Source organism: Seriola dumerili, unplaced genomic scaffold, assembly GCF_002260705.1.
Source record: "Seriola dumerili isolate Sdu_G_001 unplaced genomic scaffold, Sdu_1.0 BDQW01000216.1, whole genome shotgun sequence".
Lineage (NCBI taxonomy): Eukaryota > Metazoa > Chordata > Actinopteri > Carangiformes > Carangidae > Seriola > Seriola dumerili.
The window spans coordinates 1,536,806-1,556,684 of record NW_019174471.1 but is presented as its reverse complement, the minus strand read 5'-3'; the positions used below and the strand labels follow the sequence as shown (position 1 = coordinate 1,556,684).

Below are 19,879 nucleotides of genomic sequence, written 5' to 3'. Positions count from 1 at the left end.
TGAGACTACAGTGAATTTTATGTGAACATAAGAGCTAATTTATTCAAATCTAACCAGAAGCCGGGCAGCTGAATTGTTGACTCTCAGATTTTTATCTAAAATTTATGTTCCAACGAGAGGGGTGAATGGAAACAAAGAGTAATACCATCCGGAAAGAAATAATAATACCATATTTGTGTGTGTGTGTGAATGTGTGAAGTGTGTTTTTTGTGTGTGTACAACTGAGTAGTGAGGCAAGACAATAAACAGAGTCAGCACTGAAAGCAAGAGACGGTGTAGGTTATGAATGAAATTCTCCTGATGATTCATTCATGACTTTTGCATTTGTTCTGTGTACAATTTTCACCTTAATAAATCAATATTTAGATATTTCTATAAATGATGCAAACAAATGGTTTGCTGTAATTATAGTAAACAGTTAGTGTAAGGAATTTGAAGAGGTGAAAGGAGATGAGGTACCAGCAATTATACCAAAGCATCATAGTTATTTTGATAAAGCTATGTTGATACTCAGCTACTACATGTAGTGTACTATATATCAAACCACTTCTGTCTTTCCTGATGTATTCCCAGATGGAGGTGATGGTTGTAAGGGAGCCGACTGTGTGAGGAGGAACTGTTCGTGGACAGAGTGGGGGGAGTGGGGCTTCTGTTCGCGGTCTTGCGGAGTGGGTCAGCAGCAGAGGATCCGAACCTTTATCAGCCCCGGGACCAATGGGTCTTGGTGTGAAGACATCCTCAGAGGGAACCAGGAGCAGCGCTTCTGTAACATCAGGCCCTGCAGAGGTCAGCCAACCAGAGCAGCATGTTGAGTCAAGTTGTGATTTTCATTTCAAACTGTAGACTTAAAAACTGCTTGATAGGAAGTCCTTTACAGTCAGCATCATCTTGAAGTTGCAGCTGTTGCTGTCTAATAATGCAGTACATACACTAACTGCATTACCATGAAACAAACTTTGAGAACAATGAAAGCAGAAATTAAGCTCATATAGTGAAATGATGGGAACTAATAGCTGCCTGGAAAACTGGAGAAACACAACTCAGAACTATGAAATATTACACCATGCTTTGAAAATCCATTAAAGTACAGTATATGTGATTTTTGGTATATGGTATAAAACCTACAAAAGCACTAGCATGGTGTTTTGTCTGTCAATGTCAGTAGTTCCCAACCTGGGGATTAGGACTCCCCAATAGGTACATAAATCTTGGGGGAGAACAGAGAAAATATTTCATTCATTTTCTCTGACTTCTCTAAAAAAAAGTCTTTGCAGACTGGATACTTTTACCTCTTCAAAAATGAATCCTTCAAATGAAACAATCAAGAAATCGGAATGCTCTCATCGTATGTCCAAACTAAGGTTATAACCTGTGATGAGCGGTCACGAGTTGCTTCGTTTCAAGGGGTCAGAGCGCAAAAGCTTCACTGCTATGCCAGGATTCACTGGTCTGTGTTTGTACTCATGTTTGTCTGGACGATGTAGTGGATGGAGGCTGGTCCCGGTGGAGTCCCTGGTCCCGCTGTGATAAGCGATGTGGTGGCGGACGCTCCATACGCACTCGCTCCTGCTCCAGCCCTCCACCCAAAAACGGTGGGAAAAAGTGCGAAGGAGAGAAGAACCAAGTCAAACCCTGCAACACCAAACCTTGTGGTGAGACAGACCCAGCATACATGTTCACACATGTTGAGTTTATATTACTGTGACCTTAGGGTTAGTTCATCCTGTGCATGCACGAATGTTCATTGATTCAGCATGTGGCCATTTTATCAGGTACATCTTTGTTGTTCAAAAAGTCAATCACAACCTGTGATCAGCATTCTTGGTGAGGCATGTTATGCAGAGAAAATGTCTGTAGCATCATGGGAAAATGATGACCTTCTGTTTGTGTATTGTTAGATGAGAAAGGTTGCCCACCGGGCCAGGAGTTCGTGTTGTGTGCCAACCAATGTCCACAGCGGTGCTCAGACCTCCAGCAGGGCATCGAGTGCCAGGGCAACACAGAATGTCAGCCGGGCTGTCGCTGCCCTAAAGGTGCCGAGGCTGCTATCATTTTATGAACAGATAAGCCGCTGTGTGTGTTTGTGTGTGTGTTTACTGCATATCTGAGAGACCTTATAGGTCCTGGACCTGCTGGTATTGAACAGATAAGCGGGACTGTGTATGTGCATATGTGTTCATGGCTATACAGGTGGGTTACTGAAATAGTCTTGGTGCTGTTAATCCAAAACTAGCTGCTTTGAATACACTTTAGTGTGGTGTGCACTCAATATATAATATTGACATATATTAAAATATCAGTCTCTGGGATGTTTGCGTCTGCTTTGATAGAACTTAAAGCAGCCATAATAAATATTTTCATATTAACAATGGATCACATGACAGCGCTGCTCATAGTGATGAACCCACAGATAATTATCACCTGAAGTCTGCAAGTCCCCACAGCTCACAGAGCTTTTTTTAGCATTTTTCTGCTCGTTATTTTGGTTTTCCAGCCCACTACACCACTGTTTTGGTTTAGTCTCAACACTGTCATTAGCCTCGATCTCAGACACTACAGGATAGATCATTTTTTTCCCTAAAAATTGACTGTACAATACCTGCCCAGCACCAAACAGCAGACAGGCGCAGTTGGTGAGTAGCTGGCACAGTAAACTTAGTGGAGCAACTGAAGAGTCCTTAGGAGGTGGAAGAGGCTAAAACCAGAGCTAAAAAAAATCTCCAGGTGGCAGGAAACAAGTCCAAATAAATTATACTGTCACTCTGTGTCTGCTGGAGGCTAAGGCAAACGTGCATGTGCCCATCTGCAAACTTCCACGTGTAATTGTGTCAGGCATGCAGACCCCTGAGTGTGCCTCTGAAAAACGGAAACATCAGGGACTGCTAGGGTCCCCACACAGCATGTTAGAGACTTAAAGGGATAGTTGGGGTTATTTGACGGGGGGTTATATGCAGAAGTCATGCATAGTCAGTGTGTTACCTGCAGTAGACTGGGATCAGCACACTGTCAGTTATAAGGGGTGGCTGGGATCACGAGCACAGAGGCAGAGCTATATGCTGCTGAAAAAACCTGTTTCAGATCCTTTTAAAAACTGCCCACGAAAGGTGTAATAGGTGTAATTTGTTATGATGACTGCAAAAAAATCAACAGCAATATATTTTTCCAGCAATAATGTCTGACTAATGCATGTGTGCATCCAGGCCAGTTGCAGCAGGACGGGATGTGTGTGCAGCTTTGGCAGTGTGACTGTGTGGACTCACTGGGTCAGATTTGGGCGGCGGGCAGCTGGCATCAGGTGGACTGTAACAACTGCAGCTGCACTGACGGACAGCTCCTCTGCACCAACCACAGCTGCCAGGCTGCGTGCGTTTGGAGCTCATGGTCCAGTTGGGCGTCATGCAGTGTTTCCTGTGGGCAGGGCCAGAGAACCAGATACAGGTGAGAAAAGGAATTCACAAATCCACAGTTCTACTTTAGCCTATATTAATACACTGTTCGTTATTAATTATTATTAAATATATATTAAAAATAAATATATTAAATATTATAAAATTATTATTAAAAAGGTTGTAAATTGAAATATAGAGTAAAGTAGCAATACATTCGTACTTTTTGTGTCACTGTTGTGTGTCAGGTCTCTGATCCCAGAGACTGAAGGAGCAGATTGCCACTTTGAGGAAGTCCAGCATAAATCCTGCGACCCAGGATCCTGCCCGCCCCTCTGTCTCCATCACAACCAGGAACTCACTGTGGGGGACACCTGGCTACAGGGAGAGTGTAAACAATGGTGAGACGGATTAAAACAAACAAAGATGAAAATAATGTTTGCCTGATAAAGGGTTTGCACTCCAAGCACTTTCTCATTTATTTGGTCTCCTAGCACATGTACCCCAGAGGGAGATTACTGCCAAGACATTGACTGCAGAGGTGGGTCACTACATTTATTTTAAAAGACGGAGGAAATGAAGCGAGCCTAAATGTGTTAAACTGCAGTATGTACTCATTTAGTTAAAAAAGAAAAAAAAAAAAAAAAAAAAAAGGAAAATAGAGAATATACACATTTTCTCAGGGCAGATTTTGACTGGCATGCAGCCGGATTGTTTGGCAAAAATACATTTCACATGACCAAGTTTTGTGTGTTGTCGTCAGTGGATGGTGGTTGGACCCCCTGGTCAGTTTGGTCTGACTGCTCAGTGACCTGTGGAAAGGGGACACAGGTTCGAACCCGTGCCTGCATCAACCCCCCACCACGAAACAATGGGTCTTACTGCAGTGGGCCAGAGAGAGAGATCCAGGAATGTCGTACCCCGCCCTGTCTGGGTTTGTATGCACTCAGAAATGCCACAATTTCACAGTATTCATTGGTCTATTACCAAAAAACAGACACATGATTTCTAGTGATAATATTTCTATATTGTATGTACTCTATGTGCAATCTTGGAAAAGAAGAACGTCAGTAAAACATGACGGAAAACACAGATCATATTTGCTCTGATTGTATTAACTCCTTGACTCCAGATGACCTTTGCCCCTGGTCGCCATGGTCACCATGTTCCCGGACCTGTGGTGCGGGGTCTGTCACACGGCGCAGGGTGTGTGTGTGTGAGGAGGGGGGTGATGCAGCATGTCCCACTGAGATCGAGGCTGAGAGGAACACAGAGGAGACCCAGCTTTGTTACAAACAGCCCTGTCCAGGTACAAACAGACACAGCTCTCAGTGGTCAGCTTGATAAACTGAAACCTGACAGTCAAATAGCAGAAATCAGTCTGTGCGCTGCACTGTTTGTTTTTCTGTGTGTAATTTCTGAGGTTCCTATTTGTAAAACGCTCTTTCTGACAGTGCCTGATGAAGTTCTCTGTTAGATGATGCTCTGTTAAATTAAATTTGCTGGGAGCTGTCAGTGCAGTGTGTGGATGTTTTGTCTCATGATATGAAATATTTATGTGTATGAGAAATCATGACAACGGGAGGGGGGGTATTAACTGGTGCCTGACTCTTACATTTATTATTGCTGCAGTAAACAATTGAATATAGTATGTTAGCTATTAGTGAATACAATACAATGAGTGCTTGAGATATACACATCCCAACATGATATCAGGTGCACAGGCATGCACAAAGTAGAAGATCCTAAAAAGACAATTTAGGAAGTACGATTACAATGTTCTGACATTTCATCTGTATCAGATGATATTAAACATGTAACCAAGAAGGTCCATATATAGAATAAACCTGACTCAATTTAGGTTTTAATCCCAATATTTACAACAGGAAGTCTACAAATTTACCGTCTTGATAATGCAATGATTGATTTCATACTAGTGGTCTATTTATAGTTGTTAGTGTCAGATCATTATGGTTACTAACTGAATTTGTGTCTCTGCTTTAACTGTAGTTTAGTTGTTGATGCCAACCTTACATTAATTGTAAAGGAGGATAACCTAACATTTGGTGTGTGAATAGATCAGTTACATTACATAGATACATTGATTCACTTTGCAACCATTGGATCACATGAGTACACGTTCAAGTAGTGCTTCACAAATACCATGAAGTGTTTGTTTAAACCTGTGTGCTGCACCAGACTTGTTGATTTGTTTTTTTTCTCCAGGCTGTCCCATGTCGCAGTGGAGTGTTTGGTCTCAGTGCTCCTGTGTGTCTCAGAGGCAGCAGCGCTACCGTGTAGCTCTCACCCCAGCCACCAGGGGGCAACAGTGCACTCCTGTTGAAACACAGAGCAGGGCATGCAGCCGAAGTCAATGTGATGGTGAGTGTGTGTGTCTGTGTGTGGGACTTTGTACATGTTGATAATGTCCAGGAACTACAGTCATTTCTTGTGTTTTTTTCTCCTGTTTGTAGACTGTGAAGCCCCCTTCGTGTACTCAGACTGTGGTGCGCCCTGCGAGAAGCAGTGTGCACTGCAGGCCCAGGGAGATCTGTGTCTAGGGGTCAGGGAGTGTATACCAGGCTGCTATTGCCCACAGGTAAATTTTTCATTAGTCCTAGTTTACTTTATCGTATATACAGGAAGAAGAAGTAACACTTTTTTTACTCTCAATAAAGTGAACTGGGTCATTCTAACAATGTCAAAACTAACCCTAACCCTAAAACCATGATGGCAGTTGTGCCTAATCTTGATACTGTAAACCTAAAGGCACATTCTTGATTGCTGGTCATTTGGACGCCAAATTTAATCAAATTTGTCACATAATGTGATATTTCTTTTTTGGACATGTTCCACACACACATTGCAGTGCACACTCTATATTTAGATATTATTCTAACAGTCTTTCTGGCACTAAAAGTCCCTTGTCCTAACAGTTATTACAAACTTTATATTTGTGATGTAGAGCTTTTATTTATATTTGTAATTAGGAAGTGACAAACATTTTGGAAACATGATTCTGAAAGCATTGCAATCTGTATGTGGAAATAGCTACATATACTTTAATCAATGTAAAACTGGGCCTTGGCTGGACAAGTAGACAGCAATAGCTCTAATGTCACATCAAAGGTATTTATCTAGCTGTATGAGACCAGGGCAAAGATGTACTGCTATGACTTCAGAAAGTGTAATATTCTGTGCTACATATTGTTGTTAATACATCACTTTGATATGAGCTGTGATGACAATTTTATAATGTTGTTTGGCCTAGTTTCTGAGCTTCCAGCTTTGATTTATTACAAAAACCTGAGGACCCCTCTGATAGACTGATGATACGCCCATACAGCAGAGGGGAGGGGAGATAATGAAATACGGAATAGAAAGCAGATTACTGGGGGTGTAAAACACACCAGTAACCATAATTCATTTAACAACAATGGATTACTTTTAAATTATGTTCAATAATTGGGTTTTTTTCCTTGTATATACAGTTATTCAAATACATTTATCAACAGATTCATCTACTGTATATTCATAAAGCATTATACTTTTCAACTAACACTGAGCCATTTCTTCCTTTCCCCTCCAGGGCCTGCTGCAGCAGAACGGCAGCTGTGTTCCTCCAGAGGAATGTGGCTGCGTCCACCTGCAGCACCAAGCTCCAGGACAACCACCTACACCTGTTACTGTCCCTCAGGGGGCCACAGTCACCATAGGCTGCAGTACCTGGTTAGAGCCGTGCTATTAAAAAAAAAAAAAATGGCCTATTGTTGTCTGTAACAGCACTCTTGCATCATTTCAGGCAGCTGTGCCAAACACTGCATGAATATAGGATAAATACATAATAAGGGACTTTTGCCATCGCTACACCTATGTCTGTGCTGCATCTTCATCGTTCGTGCTGGTCTTGGTTTTAATCACTATTTACTCATTCTCAACTCATCCGTTTATCTATTTTACGTCATCTGGGATCTTTGACTCATTTTGGCATATTGCTAATCTGTTTCTTGGCTGTTCTGTCCTCTAGCCTTTGCCATGATGGGACTTTGCAGTGTGACATGAGAGAGTGTGAAGGTAAGAAAGCAGAGTAATCAGAGCAATGAAAAGAGCTCCATCTTGAACAACTCCTTCATCCTGGTACCCTGCCTCTGTCTTTCCTTCTTTCAGTCATCAGCAGCGAGTGGTCAGAGTGGACTCCCTGCTCTCCCTGTGTGCCCTCCTCATCCCTGCAGCACAGCACTCTCCAAGGGGGGGGGGTTATCAGTGGCACTAAAATGGTTTCAGTTCAGAGACGTTTCCGGGCCTGTTTGGACCTTGATTCTGGTCTTCCAGTCTCTAGAGAGGAGGGGCAGAGCCAATGTCCAGAACCGCTGGTAGAGGAGAGGCTCTGTCCAGATGCTAACATCTGTAAAGGTAATAGTTCACTCTTATCTTCGCCCAGAAATGCAGACAGTTCCTCAGTATCCCTTCGTCAGGCTCCAGTTCCTTCTTTAACTTCACAGTGAGAGAAAATAATGAATTGGGCAGTTTGGCTCCATCTCAGTTCCCCTCAGCTTATTGCAACAATATGACACTTTGCTCCCAACAAAAGATTTCATGTAGACAACCCAGTGAACTAGACAGAGCTAGATAAGCATGGCATCTTGGCATGGCATGGCATCATCAAAAACATGAATTACAGATTGGGTCAGAGTGACTGTGACAGTTACTGTGGTGATGAAATGACTCTCGATTGACTTCAAGGATAATTTTCTTTTGAAATATGAGTAGAGTCAAAGTCAAATTTATTTGTGTAGCATCGTTTAACAAGACAATTCAAAAGTACTTTACATAAGACATAAAGAGGTGGTAGGTTGCATTAGAGACTGGAGTCAGCATAAAGAGACACATCTAAAGAGGATTTATAAGAATAAAATAAAGATTAATAAAAGAAAATCGAATAAAGCAGAATAAACAGGAGTGCTGTGAAAGATATGAGTAAATGTCTTCAAATTTGATTTAAAAAAGCAGAAGCAAATAAAATACTCTTAAACCTTATATTTAAACAGAGAGATGAAGCAGAGCTGTGCTGCTTAAAAACTGAATGCTGCTTCTCTTTGTTTAGTACCATTCAGTGCTATGTTATTATATATATAGTATTTACTGTATATATAGTATTTTAAAGCAAGTAATTTGGCACACAGGAAACCAGTTCAATGGTCTGAGAACTGGACTGATGTGATTCATATTCTTGGTCTGAGGAAGGAATAAGCTGCAGCTGTCTGATCCACTTGTCAGAGAGACCTGTACAGCAGTCAACTGAAGATAAGAGCAAGTTTTTCCTCTGTCTTTCTGAGACACTGATTCTTTACTTCTTACCATATTTATTATAATGATAGTAGGCTGATTTTTGTGATTGGCTTCATATGGATTTTAAAATTTAGGTTTTTGACTACACTGAGATTTCTCACTTGGTTCTTTATCTTTATCATTACACCAATGATTTTCAGTTCTCCTTCTTTGGCACCAATAACAATTATTTATGTTTTTATCTTTGTTCAGTTAGAGTGAATTTTGGCAGATTCATCATCAGTTTGATGCATCGTAAACAGGAAAGAATGACCAGGTTTCTGACAACGCAGAATCTCTAATTAAAATCTAAAAAGTGTGGTACCAGGATCCCACTGGTTTCTGTGTGGATATTTATTGTGTGTCACTTCACTGCTGCCGGTGTAGATTGATAAATACCATCAGTGGACAGTTTAAGTGCTTGCAATCAGTATTCACAGTGAAAAATGTTATTGTGCATCCCCACTGCCCCATTCTCATTATTCCCCAAAGGAATGAGAATGGAAAAGGGATTTGAAGAAAGGAAGAGTTAAACGTCCATGTTTCTGTGGGGACGTATGAAGTTGATTGGTTTGGGTGTTGTCTGAGCAACGAATGATTCATCCTGAGCTCAGTCCTATCAGTCCTCCATTCTCCTCAGCCCTTCCCCTTTGGTTATGAATGGGAATAGCTCTGCATTACTACCATGCCCAATGGACCTTAGGTTTGATTTGCATGTCAAGTATTTGAAGTCTTGTATTTCATTATAGTGGATCCAGATCATTGAGCTGCTGAGTGAAGATGAACAAAGATTTTATTTACTCTGAATAAATAGTACAAACTTTTCATCTCTAACGTATAAATCAGAAATCTCATCAGCTCAAAGAAGCCTGTACATGTAAACACACTTCTGTTATTGTTGATGATAATGAGAATCATCAGAAGAGAAGACAACAATTACAGCTATCACAGCAGCCATCATGATAATTACAATCATTATAATTAGGATGAAAATAGACTTGAGGCTGGTGATAATCACTCTACTCTTATAGATCTGTGTCAGTGGAGTGTGTGGAGTGCCTGGACGGCCTGTGCGGAGCCATGCAGCGGTGGAGTGAGGCAGCGCTTCAGGCGGCCCTTGGCCTTTCCTTTGGGACCCAGCTGTAAGAGCCAACAGACCCAGAGCCAGAGCTGCAACACAGGGCTCTGCCCAGGTACAACGATCCTTTATTTTAAACTCAGGTAGACTTAAAGGCAGTTAGAATCTTACCAGCAATTTGTGGGTCATGAGAAAAAGACCTATTCTACTGTGCCATCTTTCCAGCATCTATCAAATAATGGCAAAAATTTCACAAAAATGTAAAACAAGTTTTACAGCATATGCAGTGAGCTTTGCCTGATTGAATTGTTTTCCTGTTTCCTAGGTGAGCGCTGTGAGGATAGGGGACGGATGTACCAAGAGAGCTGTGCCAATCAGTGCCCTCGCAGCTGCACTGACCTATGGGAGCATGTTCAGTGTCTGCAAGGAGCCTGTCATGCAGGTAAATCTGAGCCCTTAAACAAAGAGTAGATTCTTCTAAATAAAAAACAAAGTATCTGTTTCTCTATTTTCCTATTTCTTTTATTTCTGTCTTTCTTTTGTCTCAGGTTGTCGGTGTCCGAATGGACAACTGTTGCAGGACGGTCAATGTGTGCCAGTGACGGAGTGTCGCTGTGGTATCCCATCAGGTAACGGGACACTGGAGTTCATCCCTAAAGAGGGGCTTACCGTGGACTGTAACACCTGGTGAGAACAATCTTTGTTTGAATTTTAATTTTTAATTTTTGGAAAGTGAAAGGCGAAAATTACAATGATTTGAGCTTGTAGGAAAAAGTTTGTCCAAATTGATCTGTAATATTAGTGGAGCGTGTCTCACCAGCTCTGATGACTTTCAGACTTTATGGCCTTTTCTTGCCTCTACAAATTAGATACCTTACTTCTCCTCTAAGCATTAGATCAAGTTTTTATCTCACCTCTCCAAACACCCCGTGTCTACAGTGTGTGTGAGAATGGCACTCTGGTGTGCACCAAGCTTCCCTGCCCCGTGTACGAGCCCTGGAGCCCATGGAGCATTTGCTCAACTTCCTGTGGGCGAGGCCAGAGGACAAGGACACGCCTCTGCCAGGAAAAAGAGGGCGGCCCTCCCTGTGCTGAAACCTCACAGACAGAGAGCTGTGACCTGCCATCATGTCCAGGTCTGAGACAGAGCACATGCCCAAATGCACGCAAAAGGTTTTCTAGGTTTTCACCTGTAAAACCTCCATCTTCATTCTCCCTCCCTCTCTCCAGTGGGCTGTTTGTTGAGCGAGTGGTCACCCTGGAGTGAGTGCAGTGCTACATGTGGGGGTGGGTTGTCAACACGGAACAAGACAGTCCTTAGAGAGACAGAACCTGGTGGCATGGCCTGTGTTGGACCACTTGAACAGCACACTGTCTGTAACACAGACAGCTGCCTGCCTGGTAACACACACACACACACACACACACACACACACACACACACACACACACACACACACACACACACACCATATTGAATGTGTAAATATAGTAAATATAGCACATTTCCATATTATCTATCCACAGAGCAATATAATTCTTGAATTATAGTTAAATAGTGGTTACCAAGCAACTCGTAAGTGGTATTTTCATTGAGTGTATTTATAGTGATTTGCAGTCAAAGGTGTGACCTCAGATGTATCTGAGCCAATCTGTTCTGCAGACACAGACTGCAAAATATGCACAGAGAAAAAAAAACATACACTTGTCTGTGTACTGAACTATATATGAGACATGATGCAATTCATTGGATGTTTATTTGTGTATGTGTGTTGCAGAGTGTCCCAGCGGGCAGGTGTTCAGTGACTGTTCTGGTTCCTGCCCATATACCTGCGAGGATCTGTGGCCACACACTCAGTGTTTACTTGGACCCTGCACCCCTGGGTGTAACTGCCCCTCTGGACAAGTCTGTACATCCCTTTTTGTTTGTGTGTGAGTATGTGTGTATCTGTGTGTGGTTGGATAGCAGGACTCATTCTTAACAGTTGTGTTCACTGTGTTCCTCATAGGTGTTGTATGGAGGCTTGTGTGTGTCCCATGCTAACTGTCCCTGTTCAGCGCTCTCCCTGCCGACTGGTTACCAAAGCTTGAATATTAGCACCATGGGGATCACAGAAGCTTTGCTGCCACCTGGAACAGCCATTCAGCACCTCTGCAATACATGGTAATACACTACACACTTTCATTTATTCATTCACTGATTTAACTACCACAGTCATGTTGTGAGCAGCCACACTGCCCTTCACCTGGCCTGGATCTGGCCTGCTGAGGTAGCTTTGACTGTCAGAGGCTGGATCGTGGATTTGGTCCATGAAGGAGGGTCCTTAGGGGACAGGCTGAACCTGTGCCTCCTCCCAGAATGAGAATCTAGCATCACACAGACCTATAATACATAGCATTATGGTGGCCCTCATCAACATGTAAGGTCTGTGACCATGTTCCCTTTCAATGGGAGCTGATCACCTGAGTGCAAATTGTCGGTAAATATGTCACAGCCACATGGTTTTTCTACTTAATGAGGAAACAATAAACAACTGACCTCCACTCAGTGGACTGTAGCATACTGTCCTGATTCAGGTTTCAGAAGGCTGCCTGTTGTATGAGGAAATGCTTTATGCAGACTTCAGAAAATACGTCCTCTGAACTGAAGCACAGTAACTGACTCTCAGACTATGCCTCTAATCCTTCATGCATTTAGGAGTGGGGAGCTCAAAGAACAGGAGCAGATATGATAAGCATGGTTGGCCATGCGTTCTACTGGATTTACTAAAGTTCATGCAGTTCGTGAGCATGTGGGTTTTGTCAGAAAAAAATTTTGCCTCTAAAGAGAATGTGCAAATAGTATTGAAAGGGCATATAGAAAGGAAAGCTGCAGTGGGGAAGAGAAACTGAAATGAAACTCTACTTCATAAAAATTCTCCTGGCTGGAGACAAAGGTGAGTGCAAAATATAAAGTGCATTTTCTTAATAAACAGGGTGGATGGGGAGGTATGGCTGAGTGTGGTCAGTGAACTTGAACCTGACTTTCACTGAGAGACCACTGCACTAATTTAAATTTCTTTTATTGAGACATTTACAGTGAGGTGGTTCAAAGTTTTTTGTTTTTTTTTTCCTCACCAGTGCCTCAGTTTTTTATTTCCTCAGACGCTTGTCTTTCCCTGCATATTAATGTGTGTATTCATTCATCCCTTGTAAAGAACATCGTGGCACATTTGAACAGTGGCTGTGCTTCTTCATCAATCTAACTGTCCTCCCAGGCGCCCAATTCTATTATTGAAAGTAGATTAAATGTCCACATGAAACAGACAATAATTTACCTTGTGATTAATTGTTGTAGGTGTGTGTTGTAATGCATAGTCTGCCTTGCAGTGAGAGCATTCCCTCCTGAACTGATTCATTTAGATTGTCATCAGTTCACACAGTACATGCAGCATCATGTGTTCCTCAGGCAATATAAAAAAAAAAAAAATAGCTTTCGATATGTTTTTAATGAAATCATTTCTAAGTAATACAACCTGTTTGTTTCTTTATTTGAGTCAATTCTTCATCTGGGTCTTTTATTTATATCATTTTAGTACAGTACGTGACTGTTATTTTTTTATGTCCTATATCTGTCTAGCTTTTGTACTGTACAATTATTAATCTCTTTTAATTTAACTTTCTGAATGAAAGATATAAAATGCACCACTGATAATACACACAGATGACTTTACAATGACATGTTACTGAAATACTTCTAATATGCTCAGTCTGTGAAAAACATTTCAAGTCCCACATGCAACATTTTAATCTCAGTAGAAAAAACTATATTATCATAGTCATCATTGTCAAGACATGAGTCACCTTCCAAAACAGCCTATATTAGCATTACCATTCTGGTCTTCTACCATGGTGGCAAATAAAACTGCTTGGTTAAGTTTAGGGGTCGATCGTGGTCCTGGTTCAGAAAAGTCAACATTGCTCATCAGTAGATGGGAATCAAACTGCAGCCTTTAAGTAGGACACTCTGTGCACACATCTACCCCATCCTCCTCTCTAAAATGTTTTTCTCTACTGTAACAATGCCACATTATTCTCAGCTTTTCTACTTGGAGAGAATGGATTTTGAAAGAAGCCTTTTTACTTTATTGCACAAAAGGAGTTTAACAGAATGTCTCTCAAGAGACGGTAGAACAAATTAAAGTCCTATGAAAACCATTCTTTCAAAAACCTTCAAGCAAAATATAGAAGTAATAAACTATCTTTGAGAGAATATGCACAACTGTGGTTTTAACGACGACAAGCAGTGACACTCAGGTTTATCCTGGACTGATTTATTTATGATGAAAGATATCACAAATTAATGTGACACTGATATTTTGAAATAAAAAAGCTACTCAAATCACCTTTTGAGTTAATTTTTGAACATGTTGTGAAACACCATCAGAGTTGAATTTCATTGTCTCAGTCAAACTATGCACTCAACAACAAACCAGTTTGGTACCATGATATCTACTGTAACAGATAGTCTGGCCTGCAGCAGACATGCCGTAAGTCATTTTATCTTCCTCAGTGGTTTCATACTCATTTAATATAGTCTGATAGGCTCGGTTGTGTGACATGATGATTAGTTTGCTGTCTCATTGTTCAGTAAGATAATAAGTCAACTATTTTACTATTATCCTACTTCAGTCACTTGACTTTTTTCTGATTTTATCCAGTGTTTGCCAAGGTGGAGTGTTCAACTGCACCTCAGAGCTATGTGATGGTGAGTGATGCTCCGTCACAGCTGCATTTCTTTCACTTTATAGAGGCCTCTCTCTTTTAGCGATGGAAGTGCCAGCAACAATAATCTTTGGTTGAACTGTCAGGACTATGATAGATATATCAACCTATCCATAGTTAGTAACAGCTGCGACAGCAGTTGGCTCAAATAACTGAGTGACAGTCACATTGATCACAGCTTGCGAAAGCTATTACTGGGTTTTTGTTTGGTAAACATGCGGTAACATCTTAAACTAGCAGGGGGGAGAAAGAGCTGAATGATAGTGGGGAGAAAGAGTGTCATAAAGTACAACCACTCACATCCTCTCAAGAGACCTAAAGAGCTCTGTGATTTGACCTGGGAGTTTTATCTGTCATCATTTGATCAGCAATGCCTTTTATCCTTGTCCTGCCTCCTCTCTTGTCTGGATTTGAAAATGCCAGAGAGCAGTTTAAATATAGTTTGATGGGAAATTCAGTATCTGTCAACCTGGGTGTTGTTTTTTTTTGGCCACTATAACTACTGGTCATGTTAGCATGTTAATCAAAACCTTCATGGTGGATATTATGGGACACAAACTCTGTGAAGAACAATGTAGAATGGAGTTATTTGGGGTTTATGCCTCCTACAGCTTTCTGTAGGATTTAAATTTAACAGAATCACATTGTCAGAAAAAATAAACATTAGGCGTTTGTGGTAGTGACAATACACTCAACCAGTAAATATGATGAAGAATCTTTTATTCACACTGATTAGAGCAATGTGTTTTACTCATTGCTTCATCAGGTTTCGAAGGCGCAATTGGCCAAAGGTTTAACTATGTGACAACAGCTCATCTGCTAAATGGTGATTGCACACAGGTGTGTAAACCAGTCTTGCCTTGTAACTAACTTAAAAAAAAAACAAAAAAAAAACAGTAAAAGACACTAGAAATAATTAATTGTGGATAAGTAATGAAATAATAAAAATCAATTCAATTAAACCAAAATTCTTTTATCAAAAATCACCTCAAACAAATCTGAGTAAACTGAAAGGGAACACAGGAAGTAGCTCACTGTCAATCTTTGTGGTTGAACAGTGGAGCAGCTGTGGAGCAATTAGTCTCCCTTTTATCATTAAAAACACACCATGTCCTTTATTTTGCTGTTGGAGACGAGAACCATCTTCTCACGTCTTAGCATGCACAAGAGCAAAATCAAAAATGAGCCCCCTTCTCCCACTAGCATAGTGGAAATAACCATGCATCATTGGATTCAATGAGGGAGTCACCCTGAAAGTTGATCAAGAAGTTAGTTCTGTTTTGGGGCGCTGTAGGTGGCTCATACTCTTTGCCTCAGTCCACACCGTTCTTACCAGAGGCTGCGTTTCCCAAATTTCTACAATGGAGTTGGTGACTGAAATGTTGTCATGATCAATAGTCATAATGAATAAAAATATGACACTATGAACCTCGTTGACAGAATACAGAAATTTAGCTTTGACCCCCTGACATACCCTGCCACTTTCAAAGAGAAGGAAGTATTTTGTTTATCTGTGGCCTTTTTCTTTCCCTTTCCTCTTTTTACATTACTAACTTTCTCTGAAACCAAATCTAAGTCTGATTATCATCTTTTTAGAAAAGAAAAATTACAATATTGTCTCTAGTTTAGTGTTATCTTTGTAGATTTTGGGGGATTTGCTGCATTGCCTGTTTCAGGATCACTCCCAGAGGATGTTGCACTTAAAGAATGGCCTTAATATAAACTGATGTATTATTGGTGTGATTGTAATTTTGTTTTCCTGGGGGAGCAGAGCAAAAGTTTTCAGATCACATTTTTTTTCCATATGCTGCTTAACATCAGCAGGTAATTGAAAATAGAAATAACAGTTGGATGAAAGTGTTTCTTTATATTCTTTTACCATCCTCACTCTCCTCCTGCAGTGGACTGTATGTGGTCCAGCTGGTCCCAGTGGAGTCCCTGCTCAGCCAGCTGTGGTACGGGGCAACAGCGCTCCACCAGAATTGTCCTGCAGCCCAGCAAGTATGGAGGGGCCCCATGTGAAGGCCCCGACCACCGCACCACAACCTGCATGGCCCCTGACTGTGGTGAGTGAGAAGACAGGAGATGGGGCCTGTTTTATTCATCATCACAAGCAGTAATATGAGCAAAATCTAGAAAAAGTTGGAAAAAGGATTCAGATCTTTTACCTAAGTAAAAGTCATTTATTTAAATCCTATTTAAATAAAAGTACAAAGGTCCCATCAGCTAAATGCAAAGTTTAAAAGTACTCATTCGCCACGTGACTAGTGCATTTTTACATTTACACTTTAATGTTGTAGCTGCTCGAGGTGGAGCTAGTGTTAACTACGCTATATCCAGTTAGTTAAGTCCAGTGGTTCCCAACCTACAGGTCGGGTTGTGAGACGATTAATGGGAAAGAAGAGAAGAAAAAACAAAATGATTTCCAAAAGTTTTCCATTTTCACACGAAACGTGCAGTTCACAGTAGCAGGTTTACAACGAAAATTTCTTCACAATTCAAAACAAAATGGGGTCTTCATTTCAGAAGGAGGTTGGCAAAAGCAGGATCTTCTTGTCTATCTGGTAGATTTTGTATTAGCTATAGGCCAGTGTTAACTTATTGAGTTGGTTGAGAACACACTGTCTTTACTTGATTTTATATATTAATGTTTCCAGCTGACTCATTTTGAAATGAGACAGCTATAAAATGCTTGTAAACATGCACTTCATGGTTATATACATGGTATAATGCTAGAAGACCAAGGCTCAAGCTAAGGCAAGACGTCAACATCTTCACCACATGATGCATGTAGGAGACATGGAAAAAAGAGACATTATTGTTCTTGTATTGCAGTTTGGAGCTTGTTAGTCATAGTATTAAAAATATAAAGAAAATCAGACTGTTATTTCATTCTAAGCTTAACATTAGCTTTTGATTTCAACTTTATAAGAGAGAAGGTTTTATGATTAGCATTACCTAATGTGTTTTGCAAATGTCATATCTTGAGTACCTCTGGAAGGGGTTGCTGGACCAATACAGAGCAGGACAGAGCCACTAACATTAGCCTACACGCTATCATCCTGGAGTCAATAGGGAAATACTACACAGTAGACATGCTAGTCGTGAATGGGGCTTTTTAAACATAACCTATAACCTGCTAATAATATAATTTGCTAATGATTTGCTCAATTGCCTTGGATGAAACACCCAGTCACTAAAATGTTAGCTACTAAACAAGGCATGCTAATGCTTGCAGCTTACATTACAGGATTGGAAAAAGCCTATTGTCACCAGCAGTAGTTGTCAGTGAAAGTGACATTATTAGATTGGGTGTAGTTACTCTGTACAGTCTTACCACAGCTCTTGGAAATTCAGAGAAATCCAAAGCGTGACAGGCCATCTGTTATTACTATGGCTATAAAAGTTTTTTTAAATGTTAAATATAATATGTATATCACAGCAAGAGAAAAAAAATATTGTCATCATGATTAATACTATACCTTCTAATGCACCTTTTGATTCCCCCTACTCCCTTGCCTCCAACAATTCATCATTACATTATCTTATTTTTTCAATTTCCCCTTTATCCCACCATCTTGTCTCATCTTTCTTCCTCTTCCTATTTTCTCTCTCTTCCCTGACACCTTTTTTTTTTCACTCATCTTATACCTGTCCCTCACCTCCTCCTCTGCAGCCTGTCCTGACGGGGAGCAGTGGAGGAGGAGCGTGTCGGGGGAGATCTTGTTGTGTGAGAGGAGCTGCCAGGACATTTACTCCTCCTCTCCTGTCAACTGCAGTCACTCTGTGGAGGGCTGCGTGTGTCAGGAGGGGCTTTATCGAAACACGGAGGGCGTGTGTGTCATCCCCGCCCTCTGCCCCTGCCATGACCAGGGCATCCTACGAGAGGTATATGCACAAGCACACACACACACACACACACACACACACACACACACACACACACACACACACACACACGCTCCGGCTTAGACCCAAGTAAACAGACATCTGCTGCCCAGCTCACTTGGCAGCTTGTACCCGCTGTGGCTGCCTCATTGTGGCTTGTGTCTGAACCTTACCATGAGCATGGTGTTTACGTTCCCTCCCATTCACTCCCATTGTGTTATTTACTCATAAAGAATGGCCTATTAGAAGATGAGTGACATGCCCTGCGGGCCACATTACACCACAATGCCTCTCCAGGCCTCAGCCTCATCAATTATGTAGAAAGCGCCGTAGAAAGCCAGCACTCAGACCGCAACTGGGCAAGCCTGCCAGGAATTATTTATGAAGGAGGGGATATTATAGGATTATAGAAATTAATCATACACTGACAAGAGGTCATACCCTCCCACCCCTTTTGATCTTCCTTCGTCGGACCTGTATCTTACTCATATCATTTTCTAGTTTCTTTCTTTTTCCTCTCATCCCTCTGCTTTATCGGTCACAGTGTCTCTTCTGCTTTCTTTACAGTATTTTTAAGTCTCTCCATCACTTTTCTCTTTATCCCGATTCTCCCTCAATCCTCCTCTCTCTCTTTCTTTTCCCCCTGTCTCTCAGTCATTCTGTCTGCCCATCTTCTCTGTTTCTCTCTCTCTCTCTCTCTCTCTCTCTCTCTCTCTGTCTCTCTCTCTCTCTGTCTCTCTGTCGGCTGGAGATGACTAATGTCCATATAAAGGCCCTCTATGGTTTTCTAATCAACCGCCTCATGATTATTATGCCAAATGGTTCAATGTGAGCAACAAAGGCACTCCCGAGTGGGTGATTTTGTACGGGTAAAAGCACTGTTAATGATTCCCATAGCTAACACACACACACACACACACACACACACAAATATATAATGTAGTGTGTATTCTAGTTACTGCATTGTAACAGCCCGAGCTTTCGAGGATTCACTGAGGAAATAGATCCTGAACTATGACCAGTTTTACTTTATTAAAACCTGCTCTGACAGAGACAGTAATGCTGCTGAGGCATGATCACAGTACCTGGAAGTGAATATAAATATTGTGTGTGTGTGTCTGTGTGTGTGTGTGTGTGTGAGCCAGGCAGGATCAGAGTGGGAGGAGGGCTGCACGTCGTGCCGCTGTGTCAACGGGAAAAAACTGTGCCAGCTGAGGTGTCCTCCACTCCACTGTGATGAGGTGAGACACACAAACACATACTGACACTCCAGACTAAACCAACATTTGTCTGATTGTATGTTCTATATGTTCTGTATGTTTTCTCCAGAATGTGATATTTATTTTTTCCCAGTATCCTATATTCAAAGGCACTAGGGGTGGTATGAATAAAATCCATAACATATGGATATATTATACATAATATATTATGCCCT

General features: G+C 41.3%; 1 protein-coding gene across 1 annotated transcript in view; it reads left to right on the top strand.

The window, feature by feature from the left end:
- The window catches only part of sspo (SCO-spondin), a 68,861-nt gene that overhangs the window by 41,457 nt on the left and 7,525 nt on the right, over positions 1–19,879 (top strand). The window contains exons 81-102 of the mRNA XM_022754019.1: positions 574–786; positions 1,485–1,652; positions 1,899–2,033; positions 3,201–3,438; positions 3,665–3,787; positions 3,881–3,927; positions 4,150–4,320; positions 4,519–4,695; positions 5,613–5,768; positions 5,861–5,985; positions 6,976–7,115; positions 7,414–7,460; positions 7,554–7,799; positions 9,746–9,907; positions 10,118–10,234; positions 10,341–10,479; positions 10,732–10,928; positions 11,571–11,698; positions 11,802–11,956; positions 14,493–14,539; positions 18,233–18,444; positions 19,590–19,685. Coding sequence (XP_022609740.1) covers positions 574–786; positions 1,485–1,652; positions 1,899–2,033; positions 3,201–3,438; positions 3,665–3,787; positions 3,881–3,927; positions 4,150–4,320; positions 4,519–4,695; positions 5,613–5,768; positions 5,861–5,985; positions 6,976–7,115; positions 7,414–7,460; positions 7,554–7,799; positions 9,746–9,907; positions 10,118–10,234; positions 10,341–10,479; positions 10,732–10,928; positions 11,571–11,698; positions 11,802–11,956; positions 14,493–14,539; positions 18,233–18,444; positions 19,590–19,685 — 3,239 coding nt within the window. The remainder of the gene's footprint in view (positions 1–573; positions 787–1,484; positions 1,653–1,898; positions 2,034–3,200; positions 3,439–3,664; positions 3,788–3,880; positions 3,928–4,149; positions 4,321–4,518; positions 4,696–5,612; positions 5,769–5,860; positions 5,986–6,975; positions 7,116–7,413; positions 7,461–7,553; positions 7,800–9,745; positions 9,908–10,117; positions 10,235–10,340; positions 10,480–10,731; positions 10,929–11,570; positions 11,699–11,801; positions 11,957–14,492; positions 14,540–18,232; positions 18,445–19,589; positions 19,686–19,879) is intronic.